This window comes from Prenolepis imparis, unplaced genomic scaffold (assembly GCF_030444845.1).
Source record: "Prenolepis imparis isolate NDT839.2.m4 unplaced genomic scaffold, iyPreImpa1.0 SCAF_12, whole genome shotgun sequence".
NCBI lineage: Eukaryota > Metazoa > Arthropoda > Insecta > Hymenoptera > Formicidae > Prenolepis > Prenolepis imparis.
In genome coordinates this window covers 1,538,544-1,557,216 of record NW_028141170.1, presented here as the reverse complement: position 1 = coordinate 1,557,216, position 18,673 = coordinate 1,538,544, and the positions used below count along the sequence as shown (strand labels likewise).

The following is an 18,673-nucleotide window of genomic DNA, read 5'->3' as shown; positions in this document are numbered from 1 at the left end:
ATTTTAGAGAGCATAGGGTAAGATTAGACTACACCATCGGGAGCAACTTTGCTCTGTGCTTAAGGAAAGAGAAAGACTCTAGAATCCTTCAATATATAAGAAAATAACCCAAGAGGGACGTTATAATTTGAGACAAAACACCTATAAACTTATGATATCTGTTAGAGAGTTCCATTTACTTAGATTTTAATTTCAGTGGAGAACTTTTGTCAAAAAAAAATTACATCAGATTCTTTCGAGCGAGAAAATTTGCATCCTCGAAACAAAAACTGTTTGTTTCACAGTCACCTTGTACATGTCGCAAAGCGCATAATTACGCTCTGTAACGTACTCTGTAACAGTGTGAAAATCGAGAAAAGTAGCGGCGCGTGTTTGTGTGAAAGCGCACGGGGGTAGTCTGGTTTCAGGGTTAGGACCGATCAGGGTTAGATGGTATCGGCCGAGGCTCTTGCATGCGCCTAGCATGGCTGGGGATACCCCGGCAATGCGTAGAATTGGACCGTCGCGGCCACGAGCAGTCGGCCATGCGACTGTTAATAGAAGCTCAGTTCAGCGCACAGGGTGAAATATGCCCGATGTTATATATAGATATGGAGAGCATACAAATATTTTATCTGCTTCTTTGAACAAATATACTTAAAAAATTTTATTTTGTCTTCTTTCCTCTTAAAATTATCTTTTTTTTTTTCTTATGTAATTACACTATTTTTCGAAATTTCAAATCTAAAGAGTATCGAGATAAGATTTTTTAATGTTACGTTTACATAAAGAATGTTTCTTTCGAACATAAAAGTTATTTTCCGTAATATGAGAAAAATAAAATTTTGTTCTGAAAAGACACATTAATACAATGTAACAGTAAATGAAATTAAGTGCTTTTGTGAAATTTGTAACTTATATTAAACTTTCTAATAAAGCGCCGTAAGCTATAAATCTCATCTTGAAATTATATCAACATTTTAAAAATATTTTTTCGAAAGATAAAATTTTGATCAATTCCTCCCCATATATATTCTGACCTTTCATATTTGTAAAAAAAAAAAGAGAAACCAGAGTATAAAATAAACACATAATTTAATTTCAGAATCGAGTTTGCTTGAATTTTTTATATCGGGTGATATATGGAATACGTATGTATTATTCTGCATTTTTAGATTTACACCTTCATCTTTTGATATATTCAAAACCACTAATTACATAAAAAATATATATATATATTTCATAAAATCAATATATATATAATTAAATATTGAATCTATTTTGTCATTTGCAGCGCAATCTAATATTATATTCACGCTCTACTCAGATCAGACAAATCTCGTTCTGTACGCGGCGGGCGAGAACATTCGAGCAGCATCGATTTGCGCGCTCGTTAATAAAATCCGTCGGTCAGGACATCGATCCGCCGGCGACCACAAAGACAACGCGGAATTGAGCGCGATAAATAAAGGAGGGTGCTCAGATCGGCGGCGCGGCGCGGCGCTCGGATAGGTACGTCCCTTAATAGCAAAGGTCGAGAACCTTGTCGAGTTGACTCGCGGGATAGCGCGCAGACCTACTTCCACGTAACGTCGATTCCTTTTATTGATTCTATTTTTGCGAGAAGTCGAGAGAGAGGAAGAGAAAGATAGATAGAGCTCACTCAGAATGCTCACCCCCTCATCACAATCACCGATCGTGTCACCGATTCGACTTTTCATCGAAAAATGATTATATCCTGAAATATATAGAATTCGGGACGTTTCCAGATTCTTCAAATTTCCCACACCTCTCAGTACGTTAATAATATAAAATACTCGTGTTGAAAATAAGATAGTTATTTTTACATAATATCGTTGAGTGCTTAATTAAAATTTGTGAAATATAAAAGAGAATAGGCATTGGAATACAAGAACAAATTGATATTAATTAATTCAATTCCAAGCGAAGTGTTAGTCAGTTAACACAAAAATTGTCCGGAGTTATATGAGTACGTACTATATTTCCAACGAAATGGGATCAGAGGAAACAACAATATCGTATCGTAAGATATTTATAGACCATGATATTGCAGTACATAAGAAGATAGTAAGAAAAAAATTAATAAGTAAAAAAACCATAAGAAATACGAACGTAGTCGAACGCGATTATGATAAAAGAATTATAGTTGAATATAAGAACAATTTCGCTGGAAAGACTAAATCCGTTAAATATCAGCAAAAGTTCAAAGTGATACCTTTGCCGATTCCGTATTCATAAGAAAGTCCATAAGAAGATCGACATGCTCGCATCAAAGATAGAAAAAAAACGAGTGTTTTGAGAGGGTAGAAAAATGGCAAAACAAGGAGAAAACGATCGTCGGTGGACAGCCAAATCGTAATTAGATTCGCTGGTGAACGGTCGGTGACAGTGCGCGTTGCTGGAAATAGAAAGTAACGGCCAAACAATCGAAGGCTAATCGATAACGTGTAAAGCCGGACGGACGAACGGATGACGCGAGGGGAGTACAGACACCTCGCTACATTAGACTTTAATTCGACCGCAGTAGTGCATGACCCGGTATGGTCAGACGCACCCTCCATCTGGCACCATCTCCGCGACGCGACCGAAGGCTCGGATTATCATTGGCGGATAAATCGGGTGAATCAGAAGGGGTGTTTTTCGCGTAGAGAAAGTTAACCGCGATATAATGTTATTATAATGTTAAAATTATTAGAATATTGTAATTATAATCATAAAATTGTACTATAATAAAACAAATAGTACTCTGATGTATAAAGTTATAATATTAAAATTATAATAAATATAAAATTAAAATTATTAAAAGAGATGTATTTTTATTGTGTAATATTACTATTTTCTTAGATTTTTTTCTATTTGTACGTAAGAAAAGAGTTAGCTGTCTACAGATCGACTTATTCTGTCCATAAAATGTTAATTTATAATTATAGTAATTTTAAGAGAGATTAAGAGATATAAAATTGTATAATAAAGGAGATATACATTTTTTAAATAATGTTTTCTATTGCAATGTATTGGTAATAATAATTAAATATTAAATAGTAATAATTTAAATGACCATTTATCTAGTAGCGAAGTATCAAGACAAAAGCTTTATCATGCTTTACTTGCCGACGCTTGTTTAAGGGTTGAAAATATAGGGGTGCAACATATTATCAGCGGTTGTAGCTCGATTAAAACATACCCATCGAGGGGTTAAACGCGACAGAGGGTAGTAATACCCTTTATCGACATACTCCATAGTCGACTCGTACCGACATTATAAGGGATGTAGGGGATGAAAGGGGTGAAAACCATGTCGGTAAAATAGATTGCGCTGATAATACAAGTAGTGATAAATTCCGAACGATAAGAGATATATCATTTTACAGTAATTATATCACTTTACTATCATTCAGTAATTTATAAATAAAAATAAATCAATATTTTATACCCTTAAAAGATATTAGTAAAATTTAATATCGTTAACTGTCATTCATATAAATCTTGGAGAGATTCTCTATTTTATTGTTTATGATTTTTTCATTAAAAAATTATTACTAAAAGTAACAAAATTTTCCTATTAGAGTGTGATATTTTCATACAAGCTAAACGATCCATTATTAAACAAGTTACTTAACAAGTAATTCTATGAACGATCATTATAATTTAAGCAGCACAGAATGCTTAAAAGCACTATTAAAAGCTTCATATAAATGAATTAATAATCTATCCTTAACTCTTTAGCTATGGTATTTGTAGACATTTTTAAAAATTGCCGATGGAAATGTGTTGCAATTATGTATTCGCGCATTATATTACGCTATGCTCGAATATATGTAATTTCCATTAATCATAAAATATACATATAATAATGATAAATCAATATGTTAACGATAATGATAAATCAATATACATTATTAAGTCTCGACATAATCTCATTTTAAATTTTATTTCCTTCTCTGTATATATCAAAGTTCCTAAGTTATCAAATAACAATCACAGCTAAAAAGTTGAATAAGAAAATATCAAGGGTGCGACTCACATAATATCGCCGAGCTTGAGCCGCGTCTGTATAAGGGCGCAGCTCTTGTGGTCGCTGGTGGTGACGGCCCTTCGTCTCCTGGCGGCATACCTGGGCATCGGTTCCGTCGCACTTCCATCGGCGTTTCCGCCGATCCCGGATGTGGCGCCATAACCGATGAGGCCCACACTTCCACGAACCAGCGGATTGCTGCCACGCCGACGCGTAGACACGTGTCGACTTCCCACGCTACCCAGCATCCTGAAAGTAAATGTAAATTAATTAAGTAGATTTAATTTTATGTATATAATGTCATATAAGAAAACTTAGAAGACAAATGTTTTCTCAAGTCTCAGCTTCATCTCCAAAGAGCATTATAAATTTTATACTAATTTGAAAGTTGAGAAATGTGTATTTAAACTTCTGTATTTTCTACGTAATATAATAATAATGAAGATATCGGGAAAGATATGATCGGTAAAGATACTGCGAAAATATAGAAAAAAATGAGGAGCATCTTGAGTATTTCTTTAAAACATTATTCTACTTTATTATTTAATATATTTTTGATTCCCCAAAATTATCCCCGAAGGTTGGCGGCGTCAGACGACACGCATAAATCTCGATGTAACAATAATAAATATAATTTATGGACGATAAAAAATATGTAGATTGAATAGATTAACAGAGCATAGAAGAAATTCAGCGGAACATCCTTTCGTTAATTAGGTTACGTTGACTGGCCTAATCTTGGCGCATCAACGGGGTGGTTGGTAGTCACGCGATCGAGCACTTGTGTTCGTCTATTTTCTGACACGCGTACCGCGCCATTAATAGGCCTTTTTTCCCTTAATGTATTGGCGATGCCTAACTAATCTTCGTCGGATCGATAAGAGAAAGTCGGTCGTATCGAATATAAAAAAGAAGAAGGAAAAAGGATCGTCGTTTTCGACACGCGACTTCCATACAGACCTTATATACCATTCATACGTTACACGAGGCTCGTTTATTCAAGAGTACATTCAAGTTAATGGTAGCGTCTCTCGACAGCGCACATAAAATATTCTTGTATTAATTATCCGCGTTCGCGCCTATATCGGCTTCCTTGCGGCTTTTCAAACGTCAGGCGGCTCTCTTTTCCATTCCTATCTCCGTTCATTTCCTGAAAGCGTCCATCCTGCGTTGAAATGGAAAATAAAGTCACTGCCATCTAGATACCGCGAAATCCGATTAATCATCATTTGAACGCGACGTTCCGTCGAGTTCATTAGCTCCGACGAATCGGAAATGCGCATAGTTCACGGATATTTCTCACGTAAATAGAACATGCAAAGAAAATCATTGAAGTTTTATGATTCCGAGACTTGCAATTTTCCTCAAGATTTTAATTGCCACATATAATTATATGTAAAAACCCCTATAATTATATGTTTAAAATCTTGATGTAAAAAACACTCGCAAATGTCAATATATGTGAGACTCTTGAAGAGAAGCCATTTTTCGCTGAAAGTAATATATTTTAATGAAAATGTTGGTGCTCTTCATAAATTGTGTTAGAATTTTATATTGATATTAACTGTAAGAGAAACTGATAAAAAATGGAACAGCAATATAATCGGATTTAATGCGAATAAATGCTATAAATATTTCGAGATAAAATTATTTCAACCAGAGGAATTACGGTAGAATATTAGCAATATATGCGGCCTCTCGAATCAAATTTATACGGACTATATTGTGAGTTTCGTAAAGTTTCGCAAAGTTTCTCAGCCATTACACTGAAGCATGTGGAGAGATCAGGGTATACTAAGTAGATACGTATCTCTGAATCAAGAGTATATTAGCTGCATAGTTTACATGTTACATGTTTTCTAGATGGCAGCGCAACTCAAAAGCGCACTTGAACTTCGAAATTATAATTTCACGAAACACTGCGAAATTTCGTAAAATGAAACGGATGTCGAATAATTTGTGCGATCGAAATACCTTGGCAAGTGTGTGGCGTCTTAAATTGAAATCGCGTCAAAGTAAAATCTATTTTGAATCAAACGAGAAATAAAGATCCGGTATATTCGATTTGTACAAAATCTCAATATTTTCGCTAAAAGAGAAATCAATTTTAAATTTGTTAGAAAAAACATCTCTACATCTCGAATAGTTTATCGTTCTACGTCGAGTCTAGCGTAATATTTTTCACGTTAAGTATGAGTACATATTCGTGAAACGGTTTAGAACGTCATTTTCCATTCATTTTGATTTCTCGCGAATTGAAATGTGACGCGGAATATTCACCCGGCTGACAATTCGTGCGCGCATTAACGCGTTGATTCTCGCCAGGGATCCGGACCGAAACAAAATTAGGGTTCGGTTTCGGTTACGATTTAATAAAATATTTAATAAATGTTCCGGTTCCAGTTTCGGTTTTTTGATCAATAAAAATTTAAATTACGATTTTTTCGGTTACAGTTCCGGTTTTTTAAAATTTTTACTTTTCGTTTTTCTAATTAAATTAATTTCTAAATTATATTACTTTAAAAAATTATTATTAATTTTTATGACATATATAAATAAATACTTCATATTATACATGAAAATATATTTAGATATAGGTATATGTATATAATATAGATACATATATAAATATATTTTCATATGTCATAAAAATTAATAATTTTTTAAAGTAATATAATTTATATATACTTTATATATATATATATATATATATATATATATATAAAACAGAAAACATAATATCCACACAGCTATCACATTATTGCGATAATACATATATGTTTCAGAACATTAAAAAAATAATTATAATCGTATTGCACTTCGAGGAGATAGTTATCGTGACATTTCCGTCATTTGCGCAAAAACAGAAAAAAATACCGAAAAGAACCGTAAACCGAAAATAATTTAACGGTCCGGTTATGGTTCCGGTGTTATAAATTTAATAGAATTTCAATACGGTTTACAGTTTCGGTTCTACTAAAAAAACGGTCATGGAACGGTTATCGGTTCTGGTTCCGGTTCGGTCCGGGTCTCTGATTCTCGCACGGGTTAATTGCGAACGAATTATTATCCGGTCCGTCTATCGAATGAACAAAACAGAATTACAATCCATTAGGTGCTACGATCGACAGACACGTTCATGTTCGCAATGCACGCAACACATCGTAATGCAATGTGAAATTTCGCCCGCACAAATATCACGTTGCGATAGCACTGTGTGCGCTTAACGCTCGAAAATAATCAATTATAAATCAATCATTTATAAATAATTTATAAATCTGTCGCGCTGACATTTTTAAGCTCGCGTACAATTCATATGGTCAAGTTGATTTTATTCGATATCGTTCTATCAAATCGCCTTCTATACATCAGCTATTTATTTATTTATTTCTCCCTGTATAAATACATAATCGAATAAAGTCTATAAAGGTTGAAAATACACAGATTTATTGTGTATCGTAATTTATACATTGAAAGTCAATAATATAGCGGCATGTCAATAACAACTTATGTAAATAATTTATCAGTATGCAGTTATATACAAAGTGAGAAATAGAATATTTTTCATGCAGTTTTCCGTGATTAGAATTATTTAGATTCGTTGCATTTTTCACGAGAGATATTTATATTTATTTTAACTTATTTATCATATTTAATATTATTGATGTAAATTATAGTTTAATCAAATTATCAAAATTTAATCATTTATTAAATATTTATTTTATTAAATATATTACATTTATATAAGGTAAAACTTAACAAGAAAAAATAAAAGTCGCGCAGACATGTCGCGTAAACATTAGCCTCGATCCTTTTTCTCCTCCTACCTTGCGCCTCGTAGCAGATAATGAGAAATCGAACATGAAACACATGGACGTATGAACGCGCTTAACATAAGCGCGTTTAGAGGAAATACATAGGTCGCTTTAGCCAGACTTACTTAGCCTGGTCGCGTCGTGACACCGGTCGAAATTTTAGAATTGCAACCTGTTGCTAGGCACCCCGGGGAACTCTTATTCCACCCTCGCGTGTTACCCGGCAACCTTTGCCCTACTCCCTTACACCTTCCCCTTCTCCTGCTAACCCTTTCACCCACCATTTCCGTCGAGTTTCTCTCTGTCCGGTTCTCTCTTTCTCTCTCTCTCTCTTCCTCTTTGTAGTATATAGAACAGGTACCACGCTTGAGAAGCAAGCAACCTCTCATGTGAGCTATCCGCAAAAGATCTTCTCCTTATTCCATCCATTGTCCTTTTCATCTCTCCGCTCTTTTGTTCAATCTTTTTCTTTCCCTCGCAAATCTTTTGCCCTTTTTCGTTTACCCTTAATCGCTGGCTCGCGAGAATCTATATCGAACCTCTAGTTTCTTCGTTCCAAAGTGATTTTTATTCTCTCGCTTCGAGGCGTCGGAGTAAAGTTTTATCCGCGAGTATACAAATTCTTTTTTATCCGATATCTCCATATTTATCATATAGAAATGTCTATATATACTTTTAATAAGTAAAATTCGAAAAGATTCAAAAGTATTCCACATTCTTGAGAATTACAGAAGAAAATTATATAAAGATATTCCGACCCTTGCACAAATATTTCCACGTCTATAATAATATTACTTCATATTCTATAATGGCATTATATATAATCTTGAAAGGCTAAATATACAATTTTTATTTATTCGTAATACTAAAAAAATTGTAAAAACACGTCAATAATTTTAAGTAGAAAACTGTTATTTTTGTACATTTGTTTTTACGCGTTTAGCACGAGAATAATAAAATCAGTAAAAGAGGAGGGTTGATCTCAAAATATTTTTCCTGTCAATTCCTTTCGCCAGTTTCTTTTTGCTGAGAACAATATCACATCGATATATGAAATCTAATAAAGAGTCGAAGAGATTGGCCGACTTCTCGTAAAATTAGTTTTATCTTGAGGCCACCCCTCGTGTCGAAAGATCGAAATGGGAAAAGGGAAGAGAGTAAACCATTTCATTCGAAGGGTGTCGTGCGAGGAATGAGGTAGGAAAAGCAAATTTATAAGATCCCTACTAGAATAGGAAATTTCGAGCGCGTCAGGTTTTTTTACCTAAAACAACGAAGGGTCTTGTACATAATTAAGGTTTAGCATTCTAGATTAATTGCAAATTCTCTCTAATTACGATCATATTGATCAAAGAATCTGTAAGTTAAAAGAAAATACAGAAGATGTTTTGAACACTATGCATAATAAAAATGCGATCCTAAATAATTACATTTCTTATAATTTTTTTATAAAATATATCTTATTAAAATATATCTTATTATAATAAATAATTAAAGTAATAAAATCAACTATTAAAGAAAATACTAACAGAAATCTCTATTAATCTGGATGCAGAATATTGCTCTCATATTTTAAAACATTTTTACAATTTAATCTAAAATTAAAATTTTGTTAAAATAGAATTCACAGAAAATTTAATAAACAATATGATTCTTTGATCATTTAACTCTTAATTTCCAAAAGATCGATAAATCGTTTGCCCATAATTGCCAATAATTTTGTATTTAATGAAACATTACTTCTGAGTTTTTGAATCAATCACGTGTCGCTCTATATTTATTTATAATCTTACTAATATATATATATATATATATATATATATATATATATATATAATTTGTGCAAGTTGAAAGAGACGAGTGGACACGATAAAATCACTCGATTAATTCTGATTTTAATTATTAACTAGCGAGTCGTGCCGCCTTCGGTAGCCGGGCCGATAGTATAATGGCAAAGTTCAACTAATGTCCCAGCAATCTGACAAGACGAAACTCGCACGAAAGTGCTGCTTGAGTGAAAAGTTCCGGTAAAGGAACGCATAGTGATAAGAGATAGTTACGCAAAATCTTGATACTAGGTATTACAAATCGCTCGTGAACACAGACACGCGCTCCCCCCAAATACACACACAGAAAATCAATATATTATATCTTTTTTATATTTCGTCAAAAATGTCATATCTTAAATTATTTAAAATTAAATTTTAATAAATAGTAGTTATAATTTTATTGTTTTAATTTCTTATTTTTAAATTAATAAAAATCAAAATATTTTCATCACTCCGGATGTCACAAATTAGTTTTGCTCCTTTTGTAGTCTGCTTATATTGGCTCCTAGTTTTTATAATGTTTTATAATTATAAATATAATTATAGATATGATTTTTTTGCCAGGACAATCGTATAAAAGCGCTTTATTATATTATTTGTAAAATATTTCATAAAAGCATTGCAATAAATTATCAATCATAATTCTCTTAATTAAAGGTAATGTCCACGCAATGGAGGATCTAGACTCTCGTAAATGCGAGACAAATTTTTACAGGTTTATCTGATGAAAGTGTACGATAATCCGCGCACTGACTCCTTTTCTCACCCTTTCTCTCGATCCTGCCTGCACTTTAGCTAGGCATAATAGGATCTAATTTTCTCTCTCTCGTGATTGTCGCTCTCATTGACTATTAATAGAGAGTGAGGGATAAGAGGAAAAAGGAAATCCTTCTCTCGTTCGGATCCTTCATCCGTTCGTTTATTTTGTCGTCTGCAATCGACGCTTGATGAATAAACTCATGAAAAAGGAAAGGGGTAGAAGAGAGTGAGAGAGTCAAATTGAGAAGAAGGATGGGAAAGCACGCTGCGTTGCGATTTTCCGCTGCGTCCACTGCGGAACATTTCGCACAGTAATTGCACCTGCAACTCCTTTGATCTAAAACGTCCGCGACCTGCTGCGCGTGCCTTTAACGCGTGGAATTTTATGCACGCGTACGCGAACTTCCTGGCTTAAAACAGAACAATCGGCCGGCCTTTCGCCCAGTGACAATAGACCGAAACTTGATTATAGAAAATATAATATCGCAGGAAATTCTTTGATCGCATAATAGGCTGTCCTGTGAAGACAATACTGTATACTTTAGCACTCTATGAAGGAAAAAAAATATTTTTAAAAAACTTTTAATTATATGATAACTGTTGATCAAAAGTACCTGTCTTATATTGGCTTCAATATTGATACAAAAAATTAAATGTTAAATTAAAGAAATAATTACTTTCTAACAAAGGTATCATACATGTATATATATAGAAAGATATACGTACATATATATATATTATATTATTATATATAATATCATTTGTATATTTTTCAATTGAATTTATTTATTATAATAAATTTATATCTCTCATGTAAAAGAAGCTACTTTCACCATTATTCTGTATCTGCACGAGCAATTTCTCACTAGTTTCTGCTTATTTAAGACAAGTTAATTGCAAGCTTGCGATCGTTATTCGAAGTCTCTTTAAACCGCGAATATACTTTCGTAAATTAAGAGAAATTTGGTTGCCATAAGCGCAAGACAAGGTTTTGCGCGATAATTATGTCACTCCGTGCCAGACGACGATCAATCTTCGAAACACGTGTAACACAATATTGACTGGCCGACAACATCGAAAGCCGACACGCGCGTTACATTGTGTCTCATGAAAGCATAACGTCATGCCACGCGCTCGTTAATGTCGCTTTACAGAATTTCCACAGGCCACTCGTGGCACACGCGCGTCGACATTTAATCGTCAAACGGACGCGCGTGCTTCAAAAACGATTAATGCAATTCAGTGGTCATTTATCGAGCCTATAAGCGGTGTATTTAATTAACAGCATTCCAGCACGCATATTATTTCTCATCGAGTTTTTTCAGGCCTTATTTTTTATTATTTATTGTTTATTATAGGATATTAGAAGAACATATAAATATAATATGTATAATATAATCAAGTTTCTGTACTTTTTATATTTTATTATATTTATATGATATTATATACTAATATTAATTTTATATTTTTAATTTTTGATATATTTTCTATAATTGTTTTCACTATATTATAAAAGTTATATATAAGTAATTATAAAATAACTTACAAAAAATGCGAGTTTTTTAACATTATAATAAATAAACTTAATTGTGTTACATAAAAAAATTTTTCTTATTTCTTGATTTATAAATTTCTTTCTATAGAATTCTGACTTTTCATTCTCTACATTGCTATAAACGCGACAATACGTAAATACTGAGAATTAATAGCTCAAATGTTCCAGAAATAAAGGATACATTTTTATTCTATCTGCTGAATCTGTTGAATTTTGAAAAAAGGTTACTCCTCTCAAATCTTTTGGAGCAGTTAAAACAGATCACTTTAATTTAATTTACCGATTCTTTGATATAAAGTCCAAATAGCTCTCGAGGCAATATACTATCTCAGGAGTGTTTTGCTGCAATTGAAAGTTTTGAATAAGCAGAAACTAGCGAATTTGCTTGATTGCATGCGTATCGGAAAAGTGACAAAAATTAATTAAATTGCTTTCAGAGTATAATCGGTAAAAGTTATTTTAATTAATTTATTTAAATTATATAATTATGCCGGAAACGCAGAAGAATAACAATAAAACAGTGCTAACGCGTTGATTCTAGAAAGAAACTCTTCATAAACTTCTTCTGAATCGACTTTTAATTAAGAAAAATTTTGGCATCACCGAAAGAGCTTACTTTAACAATATACGGAAGCAAAGTTCAATTTTCATATTATAAAACATTGATAAACCATTTCATAAATTTAGATACACATTCATATAGAAACAAGAGAAAATTTTTATTTAAAAAATAATTTTAAAAATCTCTGCACTCACAAAATATATCTTTCGGAAATAATTTTTTATATATTCTTTAAATAAATTAAAAAAGAAAAAAATTATATTTTTTATATATAAAAACAATTGTCCATTTTTCTTTTTTTTCAGTTTTTAGATTGTCGAAAAATAAAATTTTGTCATTATCTCAAATGTTTCCGAGAATAGAGCTTATAACAATTTTCAGTGTATGAATTATCTTTGCATATATATAATAATCTTTGCATATATATGAAACATAAAATATATTTTATAGCTCATTGTGATCATAAGCTACAAATTAAAAATTGAAATTATATCAATTAAAGACTGATAAAAAGGTACTATATATCTTTAAAAAATTTTTTTATTTATATCAGTTTAAACTCATTTTCTTAATTTCACAAATTTCACTTTAATTTTTTTTCTTACTCTCTGACAAAAAAATTTTGAAAGTAGCAAAAATCGAGAGTAAATTGTGAACTCGTCTCAGCGAGGAGATGGGGAGAATTGATAAAAGAAATAGAGAAGATTACCAGGAAATAAGGACGAACGCGGTAAAAGCGAAATAACAAAGTATCGACTTCGGATTTTTTCTAGATTCACTGTTATCTAATACATCTCAAACCACCCATCGGTTCGCGTATTTATGTTTAAATTATGGACGTCTGCGTGTTTTCGATCGTGAAAATACAGTGTTCGACAAACTGAAAAGCTTTTCGAAATCACGTGTCAAAGTTAAGAATGTTGGTGAAATGGACTTGATTGACATGCAACTTGATTGCCATCTTTTCCGCCACGTCTTTCCGCATGGCGAATTCAACAACGCGACTGTCTGCGTTTGGAAGCGAGGTTGAATGCATGAAGAATATTGACAAAAATATTGATTTAAATATAATTTTTTTTAAATAAGAACTTTTAGGATATTAAATATTATTGTTATTATTAGTGATCATATCAATTTATAATTATAATTTTTAATTATAATTTCATTTTGTTTGTTGTTGAATTATTTTAATTTGATTATATAATGTGATTATTATAAAATGTAAAATCGATTATTTCCTTTTTTCTTAAATAAAATAAAATTCATTTAGTATAAATTTTACATTTAATAAATTTTATCATTGATTTTAATAATAATAATAATAATAATAATAATATATAATTATTATAGCTATATATGTATCAGAAAATATAATTATATAGTCATACTATTCGCAATATATACATACATATATCATTCAAATATGTAACTTAAAACTTAAGATTCTTCTTAAGAAAATAAAGATTATAGATCTAAAAAAATTTTAACACAATTAATATATTAACATTCTCTAATTTTATTTAATTAATAGAAGAAATTAATATACTTCCTTTAAATATCTAATTTCTGATTTAATACTTCTTAATTTTTAATTTAAATTTCTTATTATTAGTATGTCATATTCCTATGTGATTAAAATATTTTAGGATAAGTTTCATTTTATTTTGTTCAAACCCACATCAGATACGCGGTAGTCAAAAAATGAAATATGGATTTTCCTCGCTTTCCATAATTGGACAGTGGCGTTCATTAGCGTGACGAACATATCGCGTGTTTGCTTGCCTCGTGCGATTAACACGTCTATGATTGATTTTTTCTTTTTTTTATAAAAATAGTGATTGTTTCAGGAGTAGAAAATTGAAGTGATTTATCGATAACGCAGTATGTGGGTAATTGAACTCGCAAAAACCTTTTTTACTTAGAGGCTGTGACGAATTTCCGTGATTTCTTGTTCGTGTGCGAGGGCAGTTATCCCCGATACGCTCGAGGTCGATATTGTTCCTTGCTCAACGCGTTCGTTCGCCAGCGAACGATGCTGGTTAATTGGAACCGTGTAGTATAATCGCGCGTTTTCCAGCCAGCACTGACAATCCTGAATATATTGTACGTTTTAATATATTGATTTTGATTCAAATATTCAGAGTCGATCGTGTAATTCTTAATAAACCTTTTCTTTCCCTTTCATTGTTGCGCGCTTATCTCACATCAGTTTTATTCAATTCATTAAATCTCACCGTTTCCAAATTTTTATGCTTTATCTTTTCAGCGCTGCGATAAAATTACGCGATATCGATCTCTCGTATCGATAAATTCAAATGACTATTTATTTGAACCTTGTTTTACGAGAGCATTACGCTTCTCACACTTGATTTATTAAAGTATCATCTATATAAAATTACTACAAATCATCATAAATTGCGAACAGGTATAAGAACCATTAATATAAAAAATGATGACTGGCAAACGCAAATTCTGCTTATTACCGTCTCTAAGCAGACGCACTTCAGCAACGACGAGAGAATCGATTTCTCGTCAGCATCGAGACTGTCTATCTGACTGTAATTTATGACAGGAGCGCGTGTTTCTCTAGCCTGAAATTTCCAAGGTAGCTTCGACACTTTCATTGTACTCTTTAATGAGATGAGCTTCGCGAATCTCTCCGGGAATCGGCCATTATCCTGCTATCGTAAACACGTAGACGTAGATTGACCGCAGAGGAGAATAGACTCCGATAACTGTATCGCAAATTAAAAAGAATTCTTGAGAGAGGAGAATTATATTGTATTACTCGATATTTCTACCGCTTTGACTATCATATTTAAAGAATGTCTTCGCGACGATGTAATTTCCTCAGCGATTATACATTTATTATTTTTTCAATTTGCGTTTAATTTTTTATTTGTCATTTATACTTGAATAATATAAAATAAATTGTGCCAAAAATAAGATTATTAATCATATTCGGATGACACGTTTTTCAAGGGAATGCAAATATAACTTAAATACGATTATTGTGGAACTTAAATAAAGGATTTAAAATATGTTAAATATTGTCGGAGTACTCTTTAGCGCGAAATCACTATATGATTGTGCGATAAAGCTGCGCCAATCTCATCGACAAGAGTAAACCGCTGCCAAGAGAATTTGATGAACGAGCACTTGACGGTACTTATTGCTCTTTTACGCGTTGGCGGAGATTGCGTTCGTATAAAAGAGTATAAAAGAGCCAGTTGTTTTGCGAATTTTATCATGAATTTAATATGTAATATGTAAATCATAAGATATACTCTTTACTAACGATAAAAGACTCGAATAATTTTTAAAAATTTCAAGAACAAGAGAAATACTCAAATAAGAAATTTATTTTGCTGAGACGTTCTATATAGTAAGTAAGCAAATAAGTAAAAATGATTCTGATTCTTTTATAGCAATATTTATAATTTTATACACGCAAAAAAATTTCTAGATGTCGCAACAAAAATTATCGCTATTTTTTGTATCTGATAGAATATCGTTTGTCACAGATAGAATTATCGTTTGTCACAGATAGAATTTTTTAGTTCTGTCTCTGTCATTTAGATTAATTACGTGCAAAATATATACGATATTGCAATATGTGCTAATCATTTGTCTACCTCAGTTAATTTTTTGCACCTAAAAAATATTTGCTACAATTGCAAAACCATTTTTTTGAGTGTAAGCAATGTGTGTTAGGGCATATAACAGAAATGTACCATAATCTCCATATATATAATAACGGCTTCGTAAAATACGGCGAATACGTGTGATAATTATCGAAGACGAAATGTGTTTCTCCTATGTAAATCACATTTGACAACCGTTCGAGACTCTCATCATTATCGTGGTGCCCGGATTTTGCGAGTGTCCCAACGCGAACACACGCGCTTCCCTTCGTCGATCGTCGTCAGATCGGAGGAGATTGGCAGAGTATTGTTCATGTCGCGAGTTTCATCAGCCGGAAAAGCTATTTCCCGATCAGATCCGCCAGCGGCCGAATATCGACCATTGAAAAGGCAGTCGCTTTCGCAAACGCGCGCGCGTCACGAGACAGTCCTTCATGTTCCTGCTTCTCTTTGCCGATTGACAGCTACAGATTTGACATGCCGCGTAACAAATCCCAAGGATACCTCCGTTTAATACGCGACAATTCTTCGCGTCTTTCTCTCTTTCTCTCTCTCTCTCTCTCTCTATATATATATATATATATATATATATATATATATATATATATATCTATCTATTTCTGTCTCGCGAAATATATATCGATAATATGCTGTTCGCACTTTGTAAGAATCATCAACCTTCTCTTTTTTGCCTTGAATTACAGAATATAACATTTAATTGCAACATTTAAAGTGTATATGTATAAATTTTCCGAAAATCAGAAAGCTGAAGAAAAAAGCTGATACAAATCAATTGCAGGCAATATAATGTGATATGAAAAAAAAACTATAAAAATATAAAAAAGATAAATTGTTTCTATTAATTTCTGTTTATTGAATTTTATTTCATTTTATATTTTTTCTCATATGTGTGTTCAAAACTTTTGCTTTCTTAATAATTTTTAGATATGGAATCATTGTTAAGCATATTTTTATTATCATTGATTTGATTTATTTAATTAATTTAAATCTATTTATTTATATTTATATCTGTACAAACAAATTTCTTTTCTTTCTTTTCTCTCAGCAATGAAGAAATATAATTATTATCAAAGTGTATCAAGCTCTATATCAAATATAACGACTATAAAGATGTCTAGTAATTCGAAGCGCAGCATGAAGATTCATCTTTTCGCAAGATGATTTGGAATACAACTAGGATAAGAAAATATTTGAGCGCACGTAACAACCTATCATCGGTTGGAGAAAATTGACAGTCCGTTGTCGGATGTATACATTGCAGATTTCAAGCGGAAAAGCTATTTCCCGATTGTATTTCTCAATGCGCTTTAAATCAAACGTGTACTAGAATATAACTTGCATCGGGCACCATTAAATCTTATTCCGCGGGCAAATTTCAAAAGAATTTATTGCATACAACACAAGGTATTAAATGTGGATTCTCGACAAGACAATAAATTTGCGTGTTCTTTTATCCCTGAGCTCGAATCTAAATCTAAAATCTGCCTAATTGGTTGATCGTGGAAGAAAATTGGCATCATTAAATGCCCACCGTTGAAAATTTTTTCTTAAAAATCGCTATTTCTTTGACACGATTTGAATATAGCTAAATTATACAGTGTATCTTAAAATTCTCACTCAGGCAAGATTCTTTGATTAAGGTCGTTTTCTTGAATGAAAGTCTGACTAGATTTCTGTGACAAGTCTTAAAAGTTTAGATTACGCGAGATAAAGTCAAAGGCGAGCTCACATGGCTAAACTTGCTCTTTTTTTAGTTATGTCTATTTGTCGCTTTGCAGCGGAGTTCAGTCATTTGATATCCGGCAAATCCGTCTCTTAATCTAACCTGGAATGTTAGCTTAATCGAGTTTGCGTCGCAAGACCTATGTATAGCTTGTCATATACATATTAGGCGAGCTCTGTGGCGAATTATCGAACATTAAAAATGACAACAATTCAAATAGTATCGCCACTTTATGCCACAGAATTTATTACAATTGTATATAATTACAGAAAGTTGATCAAGCTAATAATTTAATATTAAGAAATTAAGAATATTCCTAAAATAATTGCACTCATGTCAAATATATGACGTCGGTCATCCAATTATATCTAAACAAACAAAGCAAGCCACATTTAACGTTCGCATCAAAGCGTTTTAGGGAGACACTATTGTGCCAAAAGAACGACCACACATATACTCCTGTGAAAGCAAACAATATCTGTAATATTCAGGTCGACATTTCCGTATCTTTATTCAGCACTTCATGGGTATCGATTTCCGGTTTGATGATGGAACAAACAATAGCATTTTGCGTGCGATTCGTAATAGATGCGTTTTAAAAAACGAAAGTTTCTATTGAATAAATCGCGATTTTTTTATATATAAATATAAATAACTTTTTATATTTATTCGCAATTAAATATTCATACTTTAAATAAATATTTTGATGTCAAAATTTGTGAGGAAAAATTTCGCAATTTTTTTTATAAT

General features: G+C 32.1%; 1 protein-coding gene across 20 annotated transcripts in view; it reads right to left on the bottom strand.

Moving 5' to 3' along the window:
- The window catches only part of Cac (calcium voltage-gated channel subunit cacophony), a 157,436-nt gene that overhangs the window by 106,104 nt on the left and 32,659 nt on the right, over nt 1-18,673 (bottom strand). For all 20 annotated transcript variants that reach the window (XM_083051956.1, XM_083051954.1, XM_083051952.1 and 17 more), the window contains exon 2: nt 4,025-4,264. In XM_083051956.1, the coding sequence (XP_082908082.1) occupies nt 4,025-4,263 (239 nt within the window). In that variant the 5' untranslated portion in view covers nt 4,264. The remainder of the gene's footprint in view (nt 1-4,024; nt 4,265-18,673) is intronic.